The sequence below is a fragment of the Nematolebias whitei genome, chromosome 13 (genome assembly GCF_014905685.2).
Source record: "Nematolebias whitei isolate Nwh7 chromosome 13, NemWhi1, whole genome shotgun sequence".
Taxonomy (NCBI): domain Eukaryota; kingdom Metazoa; phylum Chordata; class Actinopteri; order Cyprinodontiformes; family Rivulidae; genus Nematolebias; species Nematolebias whitei.
In genome coordinates this window covers 14788554-14809653 of record NC_056510.1, presented here as the reverse complement: position 1 = coordinate 14809653, position 21100 = coordinate 14788554, and the positions used below count along the sequence as shown (strand labels likewise).

The 21100-nt window shown below is 39.9% G+C and overlaps 2 protein-coding genes across 2 annotated transcripts in view; one reads left to right on the top strand and one right to left on the bottom strand.

The window, feature by feature from the left end:
• Nucleotides 1-379: 379 nt before the first annotated feature.
• On the top strand, nucleotides 380-2696 carry tpt1 (tumor protein, translationally-controlled 1). Its single transcript, XM_037686888.1, has 6 exons — nucleotides 380-486; nucleotides 1021-1094; nucleotides 1386-1570; nucleotides 1663-1768; nucleotides 2078-2194; nucleotides 2268-2696. Exons 1-6 carry the CDS (start codon nucleotides 459-461, stop codon nucleotides 2268-2270), a joined length of 513 nt encoding a protein of 170 aa, XP_037542816.1. The 5' UTR covers nucleotides 380-458; the 3' UTR covers nucleotides 2271-2696.
• Nucleotides 2697-4923: 2227 nt separating this feature from the next.
• The window catches only part of LOC119418835 (general transcription factor IIF subunit 2-like), a 57418-nt gene continuing 41241 nt past the window's right edge, over nucleotides 4924-21100 (bottom strand). Inside the window, exons 5-8 of the mRNA XM_037686129.1 lie at nucleotides 13817-13898; nucleotides 10119-10215; nucleotides 8192-8335; nucleotides 4924-5058 (exon numbers count right to left, since the gene is read on the bottom strand). Of these exons, the coding sequence (XP_037542057.1) occupies nucleotides 4924-5058; nucleotides 8192-8335; nucleotides 10119-10215; nucleotides 13817-13898 (458 nt within the window). The remainder of the gene's footprint in view (nucleotides 5059-8191; nucleotides 8336-10118; nucleotides 10216-13816; nucleotides 13899-21100) is intronic.

Here is a 21100-nt window from a genome sequence, read left to right as displayed (position 1 = left end):
ACTCGTTTATTCACTTGAGTTTATCCTGCAAATTTATCTGAGCAAACATTAATACACCATTTTACTCACAATTTAATCTCATCCTTTTCCCCAAAAAAAACCCGAATTTATTCTTGATTTTTGGCATTTCAAATTTAATAAACAGTTCAGTTGTCAAAAAGGCTTTTTTAAAAATACAGGTCATGTAAAAAATTAAAATTACATAAATACCAGTAAATGCGTAATGAACGGATATCGTATGTTTATTTTTTTCCTTTATTTTATGCGACAGTTTCTGCTGCAGTACTACTTTTGGCCACAGCGGCAGCAGAGAGCAGACACGCGGGCGACTCACGATGACGTCATCCGGACGTAAAATGCGGCGTCTCGCGGCCTCCTCGGTCTTTTTTCCTCTGCCGTGCTGTTAGGGCGGTTGGCCTGCTCTCTGTCTCGGGAAGATTTAACACCTAAGCAGCAAAATGATCATCTACAAGTGCCTCATCAGCAGTAAGCAGTCTATTTTGGAGGGGGTTTTTACGTGTCTGAGCAGAGTTGACGTCGCTAAGCCGGTTTTGTTCGCTGTTTTTAGGGCAGAGTTAGCCAAAGTAGCAGCAGGCTAACTCGTGTTTATGGTGGTTGAGAAGTTAGCGCTGATTCTTCTGAGGGTTAGCCACATGCTAGCATGTTCTCATGCCGCGTTTAGCTTTAATCACATGCAACTTTATAAAAAGTTATGTTAAAGCTTTAAAGAATCGTGTGTCAAACTGTTTGCTGGTCAACTGAACCTTGGACCGTGTCGCACACATTTATTTTAAATGATTGTGGCCTCTCAATCGATGTAGCTGTGAGCTGCCAACAGATTTTTCTTCCTTTTTAAAGTTTAAATTGTCATACGGCTCCGTCTTCTGTGGCTAATCTCAACATTAGACATGAAGATTGAGTTAATAATTTGCTACCCAGTTACACTCCGTTTACACGACCTGTTATTTGATTTCGGGCACACCCAGATGAAGTTTTTGTCTTGGTTTTTTGTTCCTGCAGACGATGAGATGTTCTCCGACACCTTCAAAGTTAAAGAGTCAGAAAGTGGCATTTTCTACGAAGTTGAAGGCAAGGTAATAAACTCCACTGTCCTAATTATTAGATTAATTAATCGAATAGATTCACCTCTGGGCATGGTAAACTTCTAATGACTTGACTAACAAAGCTAAAGCATCTCCTGCTTTAACTGAATTGACATTTCTATTTTAAGCAGCTACTTTTAAAGCGTGATGTAAACATCCCTATTTCAGGGTGTGTCTCAAGAGACTCATTCAACATTGTGAAAACCAAAATGAATACTTAACCAGCAGCTTACAATAAAGTTTTTTGTCTAAATGTTCTATTTTTTTTTTTGTCGCATGAAGACCGTCACCAGGACAGAAGGGTTTGATGACGCTTTAATATCGGCCAATGCCTCTGCCGAAGAAGCCATCGAGTCCAACGAGTCGGCCTCGGTCTCCGGAGTGGACATCATCCTCAACCACAAGCTGCAGGAGACGGGCTTTGACAAGAAGCAGTACATAGCTTACGTCAAAGACTACGTTAAAGCGTGAGTATCTCACAAGGGTTGACCTGTTCGTGTTGTGAATTTAGTAGTTTCGATATGACGAGTGGTGACGAATAATCCCTCTGCTTATCCAGCATCAAGGCCAAGCTGCAAGAGACCAACCCCAACAGAGTGGACAGCTTCATGACTGAAGTCCAACCAGAAGTTAAGAGGATCATTGGAAACATCAAGAACTACCAGGTACTTCAAGATAATTCAACTTGTGAATAGTGGGGTTCATTTATGTAAAGTAACTGGTAAAGGTTGTTGCAAAGTATTTAACCACTTTTTTTTTTTTTTTTTTAAGGTGTCGGTTATACTACATGTTTTTAAACACTCTTAAATAAAGTATGGAAGAATTAAAAATACATTTTCTTCTGGAGAATTTCCCTTTTGTTCCAGTATTATTGTGCAGCTGTTCACTAGAGGGCGCTCGTTCTCCGCAGCTTTAACTCCCAGCTGCTGAAAGCATCTCGATGACTGACATTTGTTGTGCTCTTTCTCCTTCAGTTTTTCACAGGAGAGTCCATGAACCCTGAGGGCATGGTGGGTCTGCTGGACTACCGTGAGGATGGCATCACACCATACATGCTTTTCTTCAAGGACGGTCTGCTGGTTGAGAAATGTGTAAGTAACTGTGGCTTTGAGCGGAAAAACTTTTGTTTTTAGGATGGAGCTGAAAGTTGTATTTTTGTTACAGTAACTTGGATCAACATCTGCTGTTCATTTGACTGCTGCTTCCCAAAACAACCCTGAGGGAGACCTGCTCTGCATCATGTCTGAACGAATACTGTCCTGTCCACACTGTGGCCTGTTACACAACTGAGGAAACTGTCATTTGGTCACTCAATAGTTTTTAACTTTTTTTTTCGTCTTTTGCCGTTTTGTTTTTTCTTTTGGGCCAGTCAGTGTTCATAATGAAAACGAAAAGGCAGGACGGGAATCGAACCTGTGACTCCGGCTGCTGCAAAGTATTTTTTTTTGCGTTTGCATACCATTTTAGCAACACAAATTATACAGTTGAACATCCCCAACCACCTTCATGCTCGGGTTCATGGTTGCAATAAATGAGTCCATCTCCAGTGCAAAGACTTTTGGTTCAATTTGAAAATAAAGTGTCTACTTTAAAGTTGCTTTTAGTTTTTTATTAGCTTTTATTGTGGGCATCTTGGCTAAACTAATATGCAGCTGCCTAAAGTTTAGTCTTTCCTAAAGAAATAGATTCTCAGCTTTTTAAAAACAAAGCGTCTACTTTATGGGTAGAGTTGAACAATTTCTCAGTAAATTGAGTTTGCAGCAAAAATGAAGAATGGATCTGCAGGAAGTCTAGGAAGTAGTTTTCATACTTGTCTGCTGCAGCTTTTGGTTTTGTAATTTTATTTTTCTCTAACCTGGTATATTGTATTGATCATAGATCTCAGTTGCAGGGGAGGTTTGGGCCTTGCATGATTAGTTGTTTTTTTTTTTTTGTTGAAGGAAACTGCAGTTTTATTTACATATTTTAAGTCTCAGTACAACTCTGCAGGGGAACTAGATGTGGAGTTTAAAAAAATCATTGAAAAAGTTATTTAAATTTAATACACTGAGCACTAGACATGCATTTAGTTTTGATTGTGGATATAAATCTTCAAATGAGCAGAGTCGAGGTGGGTCTCAGACCCATAAGTAGATTACCACAGTAAACGGAGTCGGGTAAAGTTTCACTGATGTTTTAAAAAAAACTGAAAACGTGCATCCTGACCCTGGTGCAGTCAGCTGATGGTTTTTGCTGACTACAGTAATTAAACTGACCAGGACTAAAAGCCTCCAAATTCGATCCATGCGTTTCTGCAGGAGGCCGCCTCAGCATCGAGGGCTGATCACAGACCAGCAGCAACTGTGACAAGTTGTAGATCATTTATTTAGACAAGAGTTCACCTTGGAAAATATATTCAAAGGATAAATAGTTCTGATGTGGAGCACAGTATTAATTGGCGAAACAGTTAAGACTTGTCTTGTGTCCAGACGGCACAAGTCTGCAGCTCGATGTGCTTACAGACAAGACTTTGTGTTTAAAATGTTCAAAGTTTAAATTTGGAGCAGTGAAATAAATGAAGGCAAAGACCACAGATGGTTTAGTTTAACTTTAATTTATTCAACATGAGGCTGTGAGCAGCGTTCACCTACATTTCTACAGGATGTTTTCTATTCAGTCATGACGGCTAAGTGGTAGTTTCGAGCAGTCCCACCGTCGTTTAATTAAACTTCTGCAGAGACCTGTCAATCATCCATTCAAAGCAGGGAAATAAACTAAAACATGCAGGATGGTGTCCCTCAAGGACCAGGGTTGGGAACCACTGGTTTATATCTTGTGAATCATGACATGGATTTTAAAGTAATTCATGGATGCAAATCTATAACTGCTTGGAATCAAGCCAATTCAAGATGGCCACCACAGCCAAGGAAAGCAAAGGGGAAAAAAATGACTAAACCAGCCAATTTTACAGACGACTTTTAAAATAATTAATATGGTAGCTGAGCATCCAAACTGTTCTCAGCAGAAGATTTTAGACAAACTGGTATGAGAGGCAGTGGGTGAAATGCATTCAAGTCAATGCCACGACTTCTTACGCTTTTTAAACTTCTCGTCCCTTATTGCTCATTTCCTCGTTAATTTCAAAGCTAATTATCCGGATGAATGAACGGATCCTGAGCTTGATCTCCTCCTAATCAGGTGTTTGCCATTTGACTGCTCCGCACCCGCTGGCACGCATCACACGGCCGCACGCAGCAGCAGCGGGTTTCTGCCCCGTGCAGCTCATTGTAAATATAGTTTAAAGCTGTTGCCATGGTTACACAGTCTGAGGGATGAACCGTGACTGCAAGCTTGTTTCCAGACACTTTAATCTTTGTTTTTCCTCTGATTTATAGCCACCTTTTAAGATTTAAACTCCAAGTGGTGGCTGTTTCTCAGAGCTGCAGCATCAGGAGGGAAGAGCTTTTTTCCACTTTCATCTTTTTCACAGCAGACGTTTTCATGTCAAACACCGGTGCGACTAATTTTGTGATTAAATCCAGCACAAATTGGCAGGAAGTGCTGGAACAGAGCTGCTGTTTTTATTTGCCATCAGCTCCGAGTGTGTGTCGTCTGCTTTTGGAAAAATAAATACCCGTCTGACTGAAAATGGACCTCTGCAGGAAAATGAAGGATAAAGTGTTGTTGCTCATTTCCAACAGATTTAATCCTGAAAAGCAGACTTTACATTTGCTACATGTTTTACAAACAATTCAGAATGCGTCAATCTGAACTTAAATTTTGTAACGATAAACATAAAAATATAAGATGCACACGATGAAGCGGGGAACCTTTCCTGGTTCTAGGCGTTCTGCGGTTCCTCCTCTTCGTCAGCAGGTTGGTAGTGGCGGTACTCCGGCTTCAGCTCCCACGTGCTTTTGTGAGCTCCTTTACGACTGCAGACACAGATCTCCCTCATGATGTCTTTCAGGTAGGACTGCAGGGACACGAGGACATCTGAACTGATGACACAAAGTTATGGATTCCTTTTCTCGTGCAGTGGAGGTCAGAGGGAATGAAACTACTGAAAAATCAAAAACTTGACACTTTGACTAACGTCAGACAAACATACTTAAAGAACCAGCCTTTATAATAGTGTGAACGTTTATGAAGCATTCGCTCCGCTGTGATCCTTTTTTTCTTCTGTACATTTTTCATTAAAAAAAATAAATCATAAATCATAAATCAAAACGTTCAATTTTTTCAGGACAGTCCTGCTAAGGTTTTTGATATTGGTGGAACTTTAGCTTTTTTAAATATTTGACCTTTTTATTTCTCATAGAAAATTAATTGAGCTCATTTTACATCCTTCAAGTCTTTAGATGTGTTTACAAGCTTTTACTGCTCCTTTCACATTTTGTTCTGCTTCAGCTTCTTTCAGCTTCCTTGTGCAAATTTAAACTTTTTTTTTTAGCTACTTTCAGCTGTTTTGTGCTCCTTTCAGTCTTTGTGCTAACTTAAACATTTTTGTGTTTCTTACTTCTTCATTCTAATTTCAGCTTGCTCCTTTCAGCTTATTTTAGCAAATTTCAGCTGTTTCTGCCATTTCAGTTAATATTTGATCTGTTTTTATGTTAATTTTAGCTTTTCGAGCACCACTTTTTATTTTGCACTCATTTCCACTTTTTTCAGCCTGATTCAGCAAATTTGTGCTTTCTCCACTTCCTTCTGGTAATTTTAGCTAATTTTCAGCTGTTTTTTTATTTATTTTCTAATTTCAGTATCTTTCAGATAATTTCCACTTTTTTGTGCTAATTTATGCTTCTTTCAGCCCAGTTGGTCAAACGTGTTTCTGCTTATGCTAATTTAAGCTTGTTTTATCTTTTCAGCTACTTTAGCATTTTTTTAGCTAATTTCAGCTGTTGTCAGATAAATTCAAGTTTTTCATGCTAATTGTTGCTACTTTCAACCTAATTCACCATCATCTTCTTCATTATACTAATTTCAGTTAGTTATGCTCCTTTCAGCTTTTTCTGCTAGTTCAGCTACTATTTGGCTGTTATGCTAATTTTAACTTTTTTTTTTTTTTTAGCCAATTCCACATTTTTTAGCTAATTTCAGCTCTTTCTGCTTCCTTTTGGTAGTTTAAGCTTATTTCTGCCTTTTTGGATACGTTTCAGCTATTTGTAGCTAATTTCAGCCCTTTTTTTTAGCTAATTTCTTAATTTTTGTGCTCAGTGCTGTTTACCCATACCTAAATATAGGGGAAACTACCGTCTGTCAAATGTGTTTGTTTCAAAACGTAGATGTTGATTTGAGTAAAATATCCTCAGTTCTTGCAGAACGTTTGTTTAATGCTGCATCGGTTTTACCTCGGAAGTCTAATTTAGAAATGATGTCTACATCCAACATCAAATGTTTTCAGTTGCGAGTCAGATTTTTAATAGTAATACATTTTTACAGCAGCAACATGTTTTCCAACAGAAGTAAATCTGTGTGCGCAACTTGTTTATTGAGTGAAAATAAAAAGATTATTCTTGCAGCGTTCACTGCTTTTGATATGCACAGCAGCCATGTTGAATTTTGTGATGAAGGTTGGTCAGAAATCCAAATGGTCCGAGTCAAAGTTCAGACTTGAGGAGGCATTCCAATTGATTTTTACGACTTGGAGCTTGGAAAAGTCAAACGTGTTTGTTTACCTACAGATACAGTGACTGAAAACAGGTCAACAAAGGAGGAGCCGTTTGGGACGGAGACGTCTGATCATTTTGACCTTCAGGTACATATTTAAGCTCAGATTTATTGGAGAAGTCTGATAATTTTGACTTTTTTGTACATATTTATGCTCAGAATCATTAAGTAATGTGTGCAGTTTAAAGTGCTTTGTTTACATTGAGTGTGTTCCTGCATTTTAGATTTGCATATCAACATATCTGGAAAACTGGAGTAAACTTTGTCAAACTGCAGCTATGGTGTAGCTCAGGATCATGTATTTTATTGTTGATTTCATACGTTGCACTGAGTGCTTTTAAAAAGAAAAGTAAGTAAATAATGTTGAAATACCTCTATGTCTTAAAGTAAACCGTTCAAACACCATAAAATCATAAAATTGGAAATTTGATAAACTTATAAATAAAACTTATACAGATATTAGTTAATTTGTTCATTACAATCACACTAAAACTGGAGTTTTCACAGAGACATCGTGTCTTTAACAATACATCCTCTGAATCTGAATAATAATCCCCGAGTGACTCAAAAAACATTAGAAGAACAATATTCATGTGTTGCTTTCTATATATTGTCATACATGTGTTAGGTCAGGGCAGTCTATAGGCTTTATTTAGGCTTTTATTTTATTCTATTCCATCTTCATTAGTGTGGTCTAATCACCAAATGTGTGCAAACCACATATTTAGGAATGGTTTCGGATTAATTTCTTAATCTGTTATCCGGAGATGTTTAATTAGCTTCAGATGGATTCATTTTAATACGAGTTAATATGATGATCCACATAGCATCTTAAACCTCACATAAATATATTATAAATGCTGTTAATGTCTAAAAAGGAGCAGAAACTGTGAAAAGCCTTGAGCCGCAGTACCACAAAGTGACCACGGAGTGTCTCTGTTGAGCCGAGGTCACTCCACTTGATGAATAACAAAAGATGTGCTTCAAAACTTCTCATAATGGACATTTTGCTTACTTCAGTTCAGTTAATTTGAGTGTTGGCCGAGTGCTTCGAGAGAGGAGTGGTGGTGTGGAGTGTATCGGGGCGTTTGACTCCTACTCAGCTGATGGTTATGCAATCAGAAGCAATCAGAGGGAGAAGGACCTGGAGGTCTACTCTGCACCTACACAATGCTGTTCGCTGAGAGCTGGAACCAATCCAGCGGGCTACATCGATTCCTCCCGCGTGCGTCTGCGTGCACGCGCGAGCATGCCAGCTCAAATTTTAAGCCACAACAGATAGCGTGAGCAGAGGCACAGACGTCAAGCTGTGGGCGACTTGTTCAAATTTAACAAAGCAAGGTGGATGGTGGGCAGGTGTGTTGTTGTTTTTGGTCTTTCCACTTATATCATTAAGTGTTTGTGTTGGATGTTTTCACACCGAGTGTGTTTCTGCTCACCACAGGTTGTTTGGTGATGTCCACCAGGTCCTTGAAGCTGTAAAACTGGTGCTTCTCGAAGGCAGAGAAGAGCATGTCCAGCACCACCTGCCGCTCCGCTCTCACCATCTTCCCCTCGGACTTCTTCTTCTTCTCGAACGCCACCTTCACAATCACAAATTACCGACACCAAACACAGAAACCACAGCTGAGGTTCTGAGGAACTGACTGTCAAACCAACAGGTGGAAAACACGCAGGTAAACTCTCACTTTGGTTCGTTTCCTTCTGACACAAAGACAAACAAGAAACAAAAACATTGTCACAGAACATACAAGTTAATGCTGAAGCTGAAGGAGTTTGATGAAACTGACTGAATTATTAAAGTTAAAACAATAAGAACAAAAGCTAAAACCAGCAAAAATAGTATCTAAAAGCTAAAGAGAGCTCAACTAAAGGCTAAAACTATCAAACAGTGGCTAAAATATTAAATTGGTTCAAATTTAAGCCATGGTAAAACCAGCAGGACAATATCTAAAAGCTAAATATGTAAAATACTAGCCAAAGGCTAACACCAGTAACAATAGCTAAAAGCTATCAGCAAAACAGTATATAAAAGCTAAAGCAAGCTCAACTCTACCCAAAGACTAACACTAGCCAAAATAAATAAAATAAAAGCTAAAACCAGCAAAAAAAGTATCTAAAAACTAAAATAAGCTAAACTAAAAGCCAAAACTAGTAAAACAGTTGCTAAAATATTAAATTAGTTCAGATTTAAGCAATAGTAAAACCAGCAGCAGGCTAAAATAAGCAAAACACTAGCCAAAGGCCAACACCAGTAACAATAGCTAAAAGCTACCAGCAAAACAGTATATAAAAGCTAAAGCAAGTTCAACTCTACCCAAAGGCTAACACTAGCAAAACAAATAACAACAAAAAAGCTAAAACCAGCAAAAATGGTATCTAAAAGCTAAAATATGTTAACTAAAAGCTAAAACTAGCAAAGCAGTTGCTAAAATATTAAATTTGTTCAGATTTAAGCAATGGTTAAAACCAGTATATAAAAGCTAAAGTAAGCTCAACTCTACGCAAAGCAAAAAAACAAAAAAAAAGTTTATAGCTAAAACCAGCAAAAATGCTATCTAAAAGCTAAAATATGTTAACTAAAAGCTAAAGCTAGCAAAACAGTTGCTAAAATATTAAATTTGTTCAGATGTAAGCAATGATAAAACCAGCAGGATAGTATTTAAAATCTAAAATAAGCAAAACGCTAGAGAAAAGCTAATACCAGTTATTTAGCTAAAAGCTAAAACCAGCAAAACAGTATATAAAAGCCAAAGTAAGCTCAACTGTACCCAATGGCTAACACTAGCAAAAAAAAAAAAAAAAAAAAAAAAAAAAAAAATTAAAAGCTATAACCAGTAAAACAGCAGGTAAAAGCTAAATTTAGCAAAACATAAAAAGCTGAAACTAACAATGGTATCTAAAATTAGCTAAAGTGTAGCCTAAGACTAAAGTAAATCTTTTGACTGCTTCTTTCTGCAGGGGTTGCCACAGCTAGCAAACACAGATTGTTTTACACCAGTTGTCCTTCCTGACACCACGTGGGCTCAAACCTGCAGCTTCAGGATTATGAAACTGTGGCACTGACCACCAAGCTACCGCGGTTGTTTTTGCACTGCAGTCTGAGCTCATCCCATTTTACTAACACTAATTTTATATATATATTCTGTTGAAGTTGTTAAACCTCATTGTTCATGAATGTAAAATACAGAGACGTCTATATTTATATATTTATAAGTCAAGTTGAAATATTGAGGTATTCGTCACTTTTTAAAATAGAAATCTAAAGTTCATCCATGAAACAAACTCCTCACTGGAGGAACTGGCGATCCCACCAAACTTTAAAAACAGCTGACACAGTCTCTCCAGAGGCTCGTTTCTACTTACGTTGAAGTTGTGGTTGGCCACAGGCTTAAAGACGGTGGTCACAGCTCTGTCCAGCTGCTGCGACAAACGCTGAGGCTTCACCAATTCAATCTGCAGCCTGACACATACACAGAAAATAAATAAAGTGAGAATGTTTGTGTGAAAAAGTTGATCTCAGAGCTGACACGAGCCTGTTGGCAGGAAGGCGACTGTCAGCACCTTCAGGTTTAAATCACCAAACAGGAAATGACAGCTCCTCTCAGTTTTTGTCTCCATTTTATTTAGACTGGAATAAAAGTCCTCCCGATATGTCAACACTCACAGGATCTTTGCTTTATACGAGATGGGAACACATACAGCATCATATAATAAAAAGAAAACACAAACCGCCTTAAAAACAGATGTTTTCAAAGCACTGACCCTTATTAATATTAACTACGTAGTGCAAAAATACATTTAAACATGCGGCTGGAGTAGATATGACTTCTGTTAGCAGTGCATCGGTCAACGTGGACTAAATTTGGGAAAACATTGCAAGAGCAAAATCTAACGAGGTGTTTGTTTACCCTGCGGAGCGGGGCCGGTCTGTTTACATTCACACTGTACTCGAACCGCGCTGGAGTTCGCTTCTACCGGACTGAGACCTAGGTTTTAGCCCGGGCCAGAGCTCGCCTTTTTGTTCCGTGACAGAGTTTGATGGCGCGTTCACACCTCCCTAAACGAACCGGACTTTCTAGGAAAACGAGCTAGAGTCCGATTAAAGCGGACTAAACAGGGCTGGTGTGAATGCACCCTTAGAGAGGTCATGAGAGCTTCAGATCCTTTTGTAAGATATTCCAGGAAACAGGAGCTGAGTAGGAGAAGGCCCTTTTGCCAAGTTCAGTCCTCACTGAGGGAACACTGCAGGTAATAATGTCCTTAGAGCGCACGCTGTAGCTGCACTCACGCAGTGACATGTAGGAGAAGATGTATGAAGGCAGCAGACCAAGAAGTGATTTAAAGATGAAAATGTACCAGTGAGAGAGTCTGCGTGAAGTTAATGATGTCCAGTTAACCAGTGAATACTGGGTGCAGTGGTGGATACGATAATCACAGCCAGTTATGAATCTTAGTGCACCATGATAGACAGCATCCAACATCTGCAGGGTGCTTGTAGGAGCGTTCATGTAAGTAATGTCACTGTAGTCAATGAAGGGAAGGAAAGTCGCAGTGACAAGATGTTTCCTAGCATTCAGAGTTAGACAGGATCTGTTTCTGAAGAAGAAACTCAATTTAACTTTCAGTTTCCTTACCGAGTTTTACCAAGTTTTCCACGGGGGGCTTTAAATAGAGATGCGAATCGACCAAGATACCCAAATATTTGTAGGAATCAACAAACTCAATAGGAGCACCATTTGAGGATAAAATCAAAGGAAGAACCGCTGGAACCGACTTCCTGTTTGAAAACAACATCCCTTTGGCTTTGTCGGCATTTAGGACAAGTTTGAGATGGAACCAATCTGACTGGATGATGTCGAAAGCGGATTGTAAAATCTGGAAAACCTTAGCAACTGTTTTAGCTCGACAATAAACAACTGTGTCATCAGCGTAGAAATGCAAGGATGCAAGGACCTACATTATTTATGTAGATTGTTAAGAGGTTTGGTCCTAAGACTGAGCCTTGTGGTACACCATTGTAACATTTCAATAACTGGAAGAAGTACCATTATGTTGAACACATTGCCTCCGATCTGAGAGATAGTTAGTGAACTAACCAATGGTGTGAACTGAGAAACCAATTTCTGAGAGCTTATGACACAAGATGTTATGATCCACAGTGTCAACAACTTTAGACAGGTCTAAGCAAAGTGCAGCACAATAATCCTTAGCATCCAGTGCTTCAACGATTTCATTAAAAACCTTGAGCGAAGCAGTCATGCTGTGTTGTTTCCTGAAACCAGATTGATGGGGAGGTAAGATATAGCATCTGGCCTATTTTAGCAGTTAGTGATTATTTTTGTTTGATTGCTAAGAACTAAGTTTCAGTTTTTTAAGCTACATTCATGAAAAACATTCAGCCTTTGGCTCTTACGCCACATTTTCATGGAAAATGTAGGTGTTTTTTTTTTTTTTATGTTTTCAGTCTGTTTCGTTCTGTAGCTCATACACTTGGCAGCCAGGGAGTGAGAGACACAGGTTAGTGGTTACCATGGCAACCACAGTGAGCCGCTGGCAGCAGCTTCAACGTTTCTCTTGACCTCGTTTCTCTCAGCACTTCTCATCCATTTCGGCCTTTTGGGCAGCAGCTGCGTTAGCGCCTTTTAGCGTTTCTTCAGAAATCTTCTGGTTTTCTCATTATTGTGTGAAAGATGTGAAAATGTTTGGCGAGTTTTCTTCCTCCTCACACCGACACCAACACAACGTGACGTCCTTTTATCTCTGAGCTCACAACAGTTAAACAACGAGAGTCTTGTGAGCTCGAGCTTGAACTCGGACGCGTTTGAAACTGGTGAGGAGGATCTCAGCCAGATGTTGGCCACAGATAATCTCCTGCGGAGCGGATGACAAAACACGGGCCACACTCCCATCCTTGAAGTCCTCCCCTACGGTGTGTGTGTGTGTGTGTGTGTGTGTGCGTGCATGTGTGACACCCTGGTACGAGCTGTGCGTTTGCCTCGGGGTGTATTGTAGCAGTGCATCTGCCACAGAGATGCTGTTGCTATAGCAATACCATCCACCAACTCTGGCTGGAATAACATTTTCCAATGAAGAAGAGACAAAAAAAAACTGTTAAAAAAATGAATAAAGGGCAGAGTGGACTCGAGTGTTCGGTTTGCACAGATGAACGACTTCTCTCCCCTTCGTTTAATCAGTTCACGTCACGAACAGATTTTCATCGGTTTAGCTGAACTTAAAGCTGCTTTTTGACACAAGCAACTTGATTTTTGTTCGTTGTCACTGCTGAAAAGTGACCGGGACGATATTGTTATCATCTGTGTATGTGATTGGGTCTGTTAGCAAAATATCTGCTGAACCACTGGACACATTTGAATAAAATTTGCAGGAAGTATTCACTTAATGAATATCTACAATTGTTTCATTTTTGGAGTCAACTTGATTTAAGATGGCCACCACAGCTAATCAAACTTGTCAAACACAAAATTGGCTGTAACACAGTCAGTGTTGCAGATGTTCAGCTAAAATTTGGTGTGTTAGTTGCTGAGACTGATCTCCAATAGAAGCTATAAGCATTACTAATTAATGTAAAATCTATGTTTAAAACTTTGGCACACAAGGCAGCAGACAATATGCATTGATTTAAGACATCTACTTTTATTTTAACAGTTTTCAACCTTCAAAACAATAAAGGGTTATAATTAAAAGCCTTTAAAAACATGTTAAAGCCTCAATTAAAATATTCCTTCTGTAATCAACTTTTCATTTATTTTAAAGCTTTTTTGGTAAAGAAAGAGAATTAAATGATTTGAAAACGATCGCTGTGTTTGTGTATGGTTGAAGAAGTGTCTGTTTATTTTTTGGAAAGTAAAGTTTAAAAGGTTGTGATACAGATGTGCTTAACCTCTAAAATATGGCAAAGGAAAATTAAATAAATACATTTGTTTTTATTGTTTATCGACTCTTCCGTGTTTCATCGTTGATCTTATGAAATCATCTTTGATGATTTTAAATAAAGTGTGTGGATGATGAAACTTTCAGGCAGAACCTCAGAGTTTTCTCACCTTTTAATCTTCATGTAGCTCTCAGAGGCGACAGGTCGGCACTCAGCCCTCTGCACCACCGTCCCCTCCAGGCTGACTTCACCTACAACAAACACAGTGACTCAGCTGCTGCATCATGATTACACACACTCTCTCACACACACACTCTCTCTCACACACACACACACACAGTCTAGGACGTCCTCTTCCTCTGCTTTGTTTGCTTGTTGCACACCATGAAAAGTGGACAATCATATACCGTATTTTCTGGCGTATAAGTCGCAGTTTTTTGCATAGATTTGCCAATCCTGCAACTTATACTCCAAAGTGACTTATATACATTTTTTTTTCCATATTCATGACGCAATTTTTGACTGAAGCTTTAAATGTTCATTCATACTGACATGAACCAGAGTAAACATTACCTTTTGCAGCCACTAGAGGCGCCAGAAGGCCCTCTAGGCTTTTGACAACTACCCGTAGGCGTATGTGTTGTTCCTGTCACTATCCTCGCCGCCCCGCCAAACATTGACCATTAAAGTGCATTTACTAGGAAATAAGTTAAACTGAGACACACTTTTGTGTACTTTTTTCTTGTGCACGCTCCAATCGAATTTTGGCACGACACCGGCCCACGTTTCCCGGGTGTCAGCAGTGACGCATAATAAATGTGACATATACTCTGAAGCAACTTATATATGTTTTTTCTCCTCTTCATGATGCTTTTTTTTTTTTGACTGATGTGACTTATACACTGGAAAATACGGTAGTTGCCTGCATGGGTTCCTGTATCTGTTAGCAAAATAGCTTATAAACAACTGGACGGACTGTAATGAAGTAACCTAATCCTAGCACTAATAGATTGCTCAAGATCTTTATTTAAAACTTTAAAATTTCTCAAGTCAGCAGTAGATGGGCATCTTCATGCAGTGTTTTAGAGATCCGTCTTTTACCTCCAGGCTGTTTTAAGAAAAAGAAAACTCTCAGAGAAGCAAATATTTTATTATTCTTTTTAATAATAAAAAAAAGTGACAATGCATCATAAATGTCTTCAAACAGGCAACCAGTGAAGGCTTATTCATTTGAATACATCAAACTGGACAGTTAATCCCACCATTAAACCTCATTTCCACAGAAGTTTGAACGTTGGAGGAAAAAAACATCTACAATGAAAAAAATGTTCAAATTATGACATAACTGAAGTCTCACCTTGTTATAAACATGTACCGTTTCCCAGTAATTGTCCCTTTATGAATGTTTAATTAATGCTTTATGTTCAGGTTATTCACAAACACTTTATAAAGCATGAACAATCTTTTACAAAACAGTTATAAAACTGAAGCAGGCTCACTATTTGACAAATCTAAGCACGTTTTAATCATTTCTTTATGATTTAGATTTTAAATATCAATTTACCACTCAACATTGGTATATACAAAAGGTGTTTTTGCAGCATAAAAAGTAATTTAGTTGAAAAATAAGCTGCATTTACAAACTCGTGAATAGACTATTTTTAAAGCGTGAGTCAATCCTTTATGAAGGGGCCCTCGGAGTTGTACGTATAAATGTTATGACAGAAAAGGATATAAAAACAGGAGAAAAACGAGGACAGATGGTGAATTATTTGTGTTTAATTTAAAACTGCACATGGTTTTCAGTGTTAGAAAATGACAGCAAACAATCTGTTGTTTCATGGCAAAAAGATAAATTTTAGTTTTTTCTCTTGAACCAACTCAACAATTCAAAATGAGCTCCGTTATCTGACATTTAGTGACATTTCCAAATCACCGCTGAAAAATAAACACTTTTCAAGCCGCACTTTTGTAACGTGCTTTAGCTGATTATTCAGCCCACAAGGTTTTTTTTTATTTATTTTTTTTTATTCCTGAACCTTTTGATACCTCTTCTGATCCTCTTCAATCATCATTGTGGCCATTTTCGTTTTCTCTTTTCAAATCGAATGTCCAGGAACTGGTGGAGTCCAGTTGGCGAGCGTTGGCGTTCTGTTTGGCAGCAGCTCAGTCTTTCGTGCATTGTTGTATGATCTGGCATCGTTTGGATCTGGACACACAAAGCTCCTCTAACGTTTCAGATCCCTCGTGTCAGAGAAAGTGACAGGGATGCTAAAAGGGCAAACAGAGAGCGAGTCGACAGGAGGCTGAACCAGCACCACAGGGGAGACAAACCGCCTGTTTAATTTATTTTACCGCTCTGATCTTCATCCTCCTCTTCACCCTTGATTCCCTTTGCTCTTTACTTCTTTTGTCTTAGATCCTCCCAGTTAAAAATGTGTGGGAGGGAAAGCAAAGATCCAGTGAGCCAAGACCCTTCTCCTGGATCACGGCAGAAGCCCAGCAGGATCAGCTCTGAGGTCTTGTTTGTTGCCTGGATGAGAGGCTGTTTGGTCCAAAATACAACAAGAAGGAATATCACCACTGCCTGGGCACTTCTTGCCAAACAGATGTACTCCCACATGTCGACACGGAGTAAAATAAATATCTGGGCTCCTAAAAGCATCATCGCATACACTAGCTCATGGTTTCCACCACAGAGGGGAGAGCAAAAATGTCACCTTGTTAACCTAACAAGGTTGAGTCCAGTCCTCTGGACGGATTCTTCTTGTTGAAACATTTTGTCTTTTATCCAAAAGACTTCCATCAGTCTGAGGAGTTGCAACAAACTCATTCTTATAAATAGATCTTCTCGGCGGATCAACCAGTTTGCTGGTGTCAGCTAAAACTAGCTGTTCACATGTGAGGACCACCAACCTAACAATTGATCGTTAGTGCCCAGATGGCCGCTTGCTGTTCACAGGGGGCTCAATGATTATTGCAATAACAGAATTATAACAGGGTGGAAGTTGAACATGGAGGCCTCTACCCCTGTGCAATGATGGATAGTTCTCTTCACAAAGATGGCCTCCTTTACTCCTCTCTCAAACCATCGTTCCTCTCTGTCCAGGATGTGAACATCTTCATCCCTGAACAAATGACCGCTGGCCTGGAGATGAGTGTAGACCGCAGAGTCCTGGCCTGATGATGTTGCTCTTCTGTGCTGGTCCATCCTTTTGGCCATTGACTGTTCAGTCTTACATCAGGGAAACTAATCACCCTCCTGACACTGAACAGCATACACAACATTACTCTGTTTGTGCCAGGGGACTGGATCTTTGGGATGAACCAGTCTTTGCCGTAATGTATTTTGGGGTTTAAAAGCCACTGGGACGTTGTGTTTAAAAAAATAAATGTCTCAGTTTCTCTGATACTCCCTCAACATATGGAATGACCACTGGTCTGGGTTCCTCCTTTTCACCTGATGGCTGACTGGAGTCCTGTTTGAGTTTCTTCTCTGCTTTCAGGAAGACCTAGTTAGGATATCCAAATTTCTCTAGAGCCTGTCTTGTGTGGGATTTCTCCTTCTGCCTGGCTCCTGAGTTACTGGGGATGCTGTCTGCTCTGTGGTACAGAGTTCTGATGACTCCTAACTTGTGCTCCAGTGTGTGATGGGAGTTAAACTGCAAATACTGGTCTGTGTGGGTGGGTTTGCGGTACATCTCAGTTTACAAAGGTCCTCTATCAGAAACTGAGACCTCATAGTCCAAGCAAGCTAACCTTCCATTTTTTTACATCTTCTCATGTGAACTTGATGTATTTATCCACAGAGTTGATGTGGTCAGTAAAATGTTGGACTTCCAGAGATTTAATTTTAATCCAGGTGTCATCAACATACCTGAACAAATGCCTCGGTGGTGGCCTTGAAAAGGACGTCAAGGCTCTCTTTATTTAACTTAACTTGGGTTCACTTGAAATTATGCATAGTGTTGTTTAAAACTCAGAGGGTCATGCAAAGAAAAACAGAATTTGTTGCAAATCAAGGTGACTCTTCTTAAGTTTGTCAAAACCAGTGGTGATGAGGCTGCGCTTTGTTTCTGTGAATCCCACTTATTTGAAGGATAACTCAACAGTGCATGCATTCACTTGTAAGTGTTGGTGAGTAAAAGCAGGAGCAGTGGCCTCGGTCTCCATAGCAACCACGGCGTCACCACCTGACATCACGTGACACAAAAACATTCGGTCGGCTGCCCGTGAGAGTCTCCGAAGGCGATGAACGCTCCGCGGTACACGCCGCTGATCTCACTAGTGCTCATCTTCGCCTTTTCTACAAATGGATGCAATTATGTGCAATTATTGACTGGTGAGTGTCAGAGCCCATAGTTAAAAAAAACAAAAAACAACAACAACAGCAAAAAACACTGCACCCTTCGCCTAAACCCTTGACAGGGCCAAGGACAAGAGAATGCAAAGGTTTGCTTCTCTCACCCCCTACCCCTCGTTTCCCCATTCCAAAGCTCAGATGGACACGTAATGTAAGAAAAAGACTCTTTCCAACCAAACGTTGACGAATGAACGACAGCAAAGAACGGCGGCAGCCAAGTGTAGCTCAAGGCTTCTGTGCGTGGGAGGAACACTTGAGACGAACAGTAGATTGGCTTCAATAAGAAACTCCCGCTTTTTCTTCACTGTTGTGGTCAGCACCTTTAACAGACTCTCCATTTCCTAATTCTCCTACGCACTTCATCATCCAGACTCCATTACTTCCTTAAACTTGTAGAAATTCACTTCATCTCTGTGAGATACCACAAACTCCACCAGTACGAGTCGCTCGTTGTGCAACCAGTGTCCTCCTGGTCTTTACTGCCTCCTGTTTGCATATTTTTGTTAATATTTTACACATGTGATGCAGGTGAAGGAAGCATTTAAAGTGAAGATACAATTTTCCTTTGTGGACAGAAAGAAACAGCTTGGACCCTCCTGCTGTCCTTGGGTCAAAACCACCCATAAGGCCTCCATCTATACACTGAGACCTCATAATTAAAGTAATTAAAGCCAACTGAATTTTCCTTTCCCCTCTTATTGAGTTATTTTTGAGTTTAAGTTAGAATATATATTTAATAAACTACCACAACCTGCATGCATTACCTCATGATGTTCAAACCAGTGCCTCCTCTTCAGTGCCAAAGAATCAAGTGCCTTAAATTAGTGTGTGGTTTGATGTCCTTTACATGCACTTCACTTTTGATTTTAGCTGTAATCACTTTCCCCCTACATTGTTGTGTAACGCTGAAAACACAAGCGCCTCTTTGCCTCTTCATCGTGCCAAATTATGAAACAGAGGTCTGAATTTAACAAAACAACACTGCATCACCAAATGTAATCTTTACCTGGGAGCGATAAAATGGAGTCATTCAAGGCCTAAATGATGACCGACATGTGACACCAGCAGTTTTCAGCGGATGACATTGGATCTATAGAAGGATTACGAGTTCACACAAAACACAACGCTTCAGCCAAAGGTCAGCCAAAAGCATCACAAGTCGGCTACAGCATTAACAGATTGCACAGAGCTGCAGCTTAAAGGTCAAATGTGCAGTAAATTGCACAGTTATCGAGCAAAACCAGAGGATGTTCCACCTTAATTGCAATTAAAGTCCTGTTTTTGTGGAATGCATCTCCACCGTGGGGCTGCAGAAAAGAAAACTAGCAGACTTCAAAAAACAGTCACCGTGACCGTCGGTGGTTTGATGTTTCAGCTCTGAGAGCAGGTGAGGCAAGGTGAGGCGAGGTGGGAGAAAAGCTCCATTGTGTCGCTGCAGCCTCGGGTCACGCTGCCCGAGCTGGACTCTGTGGTAACACGATGGTACAGCAGCTGCTCATCAGGCATCGGAGTCAGAAAATAACGTCTCACGGGAAAACTTTTCTCTGCTTTTAAGGCAGAAAATGTTAAGAAATGAGTTTTTAAAACTCAAATAAAAATATCAAATGTCAAATAAAACTAAATGTTCATGCTCAATGCGTAATAGATGAGTTTTACACAAGAAAATAGCCAATTATCAAAACATTGTTTTAGGACAGTTCGTGCACTTTGGTTCCTTGAAACTTGTGGTGACATCACCACTTTAGGTCTGTCTATACGTGTTTCCCTCCTGTTCTCTGGCTTCACTTTGTTTGCTTTACATTAAAGCTGTAATTTCTAATCCGAGCCCTGCCCAGCCCGACCCGGATTAGGGCAGAGCCATAATAATGTGCTTAATGTGCGGGCCAGGCCGGTGTTGGGCTTTTGATTGCGTCAGCGACGAGCAAATTATATGGAAACATGGCTTACCATTCAATCACCAGCCACGTGGCCATTTGACCGCACGCTGACCGGAAATGGACGTTCAGCTGTTGCACTCAGCGGAGGCGTGTAGCCGACGACCCAAACGGGTGAGATCCCAAAATATCCTGCGGACATGTCAGAGCAGGGTCCGTGTCTGAATAATGCAGAATGCAGGCAGAAGCAGGGATTTAATGTGCTTTGACGACCATGAAAGGACAAACGCCCCCTCAGCTCCGATCTTCTGTCCCATTTATTCAGCTGCGCGTCCGCTGACCGTTAATATTTAGTCAAAGCTTAATTAAAAATGTTGGGCTTTTTTTCAGGTTCAGACCTGTAATTACTGTTAATTTGTCGGGTTGGGTGGGGTTCAGAAATGATGTCTACGGGCCGCGACCAGGTCGAATCGGATTTTTTGGGCCCGACTGCAACACTGTTATATACATGTTTCATTCAACCACACACAATTTATGCTACTAATGTTGTTCTGTCACCAGCCTCACCAGCTTTGACTCGGTTCTTAAGTGGTTTTCCATGAGCGATGCCCGTCGGCAGGCTGCTCATCAACTGCGTTACTTTTAAAATATCCATGTTCATGATTCTCATGACTGACGTCCCTCTCTGGCCAGTCAATGGACTGCTGTCTGAGGATGTCATGTTTTCAGCTCGATATGGCTCGCTTAGAATCTCGGCCCTGTAGGTACAAAGCATCGACCTGGAGAGAGTAGGATCACCCAATGGAAAATCTTGGATCCTGACCCAAGTGGAGCCCGCAATAAAGGTCCATAAAAGCTGATGTTGCACTATTTTTATTTTAAATAAATTGCACCTTCTTGAACTTGCCACCTTGTGTTGTCTCTGTTTTTGTTGATCCAGACTGTAACAGTGGGGGATTGTAGTGGGACTGTCACAAACTCAGTTTTATTCTTTTGTATTTAGTATGTATAAAAATATATATTAAAGTTGATCTGAGCATGTTTTATTCATCCCGTATTTTATGACTTAAGCTCACCTTGAAGTGGCTGGATTTTCTGTGAAGCAACAAAATACTTGAAAAATTATAACACAATATGACATATTGGGAGATTTTGGCTAATTTAATATTAATTTGAACAAATATTTACACTGCTTTTTACCAACAGATGTAAACTG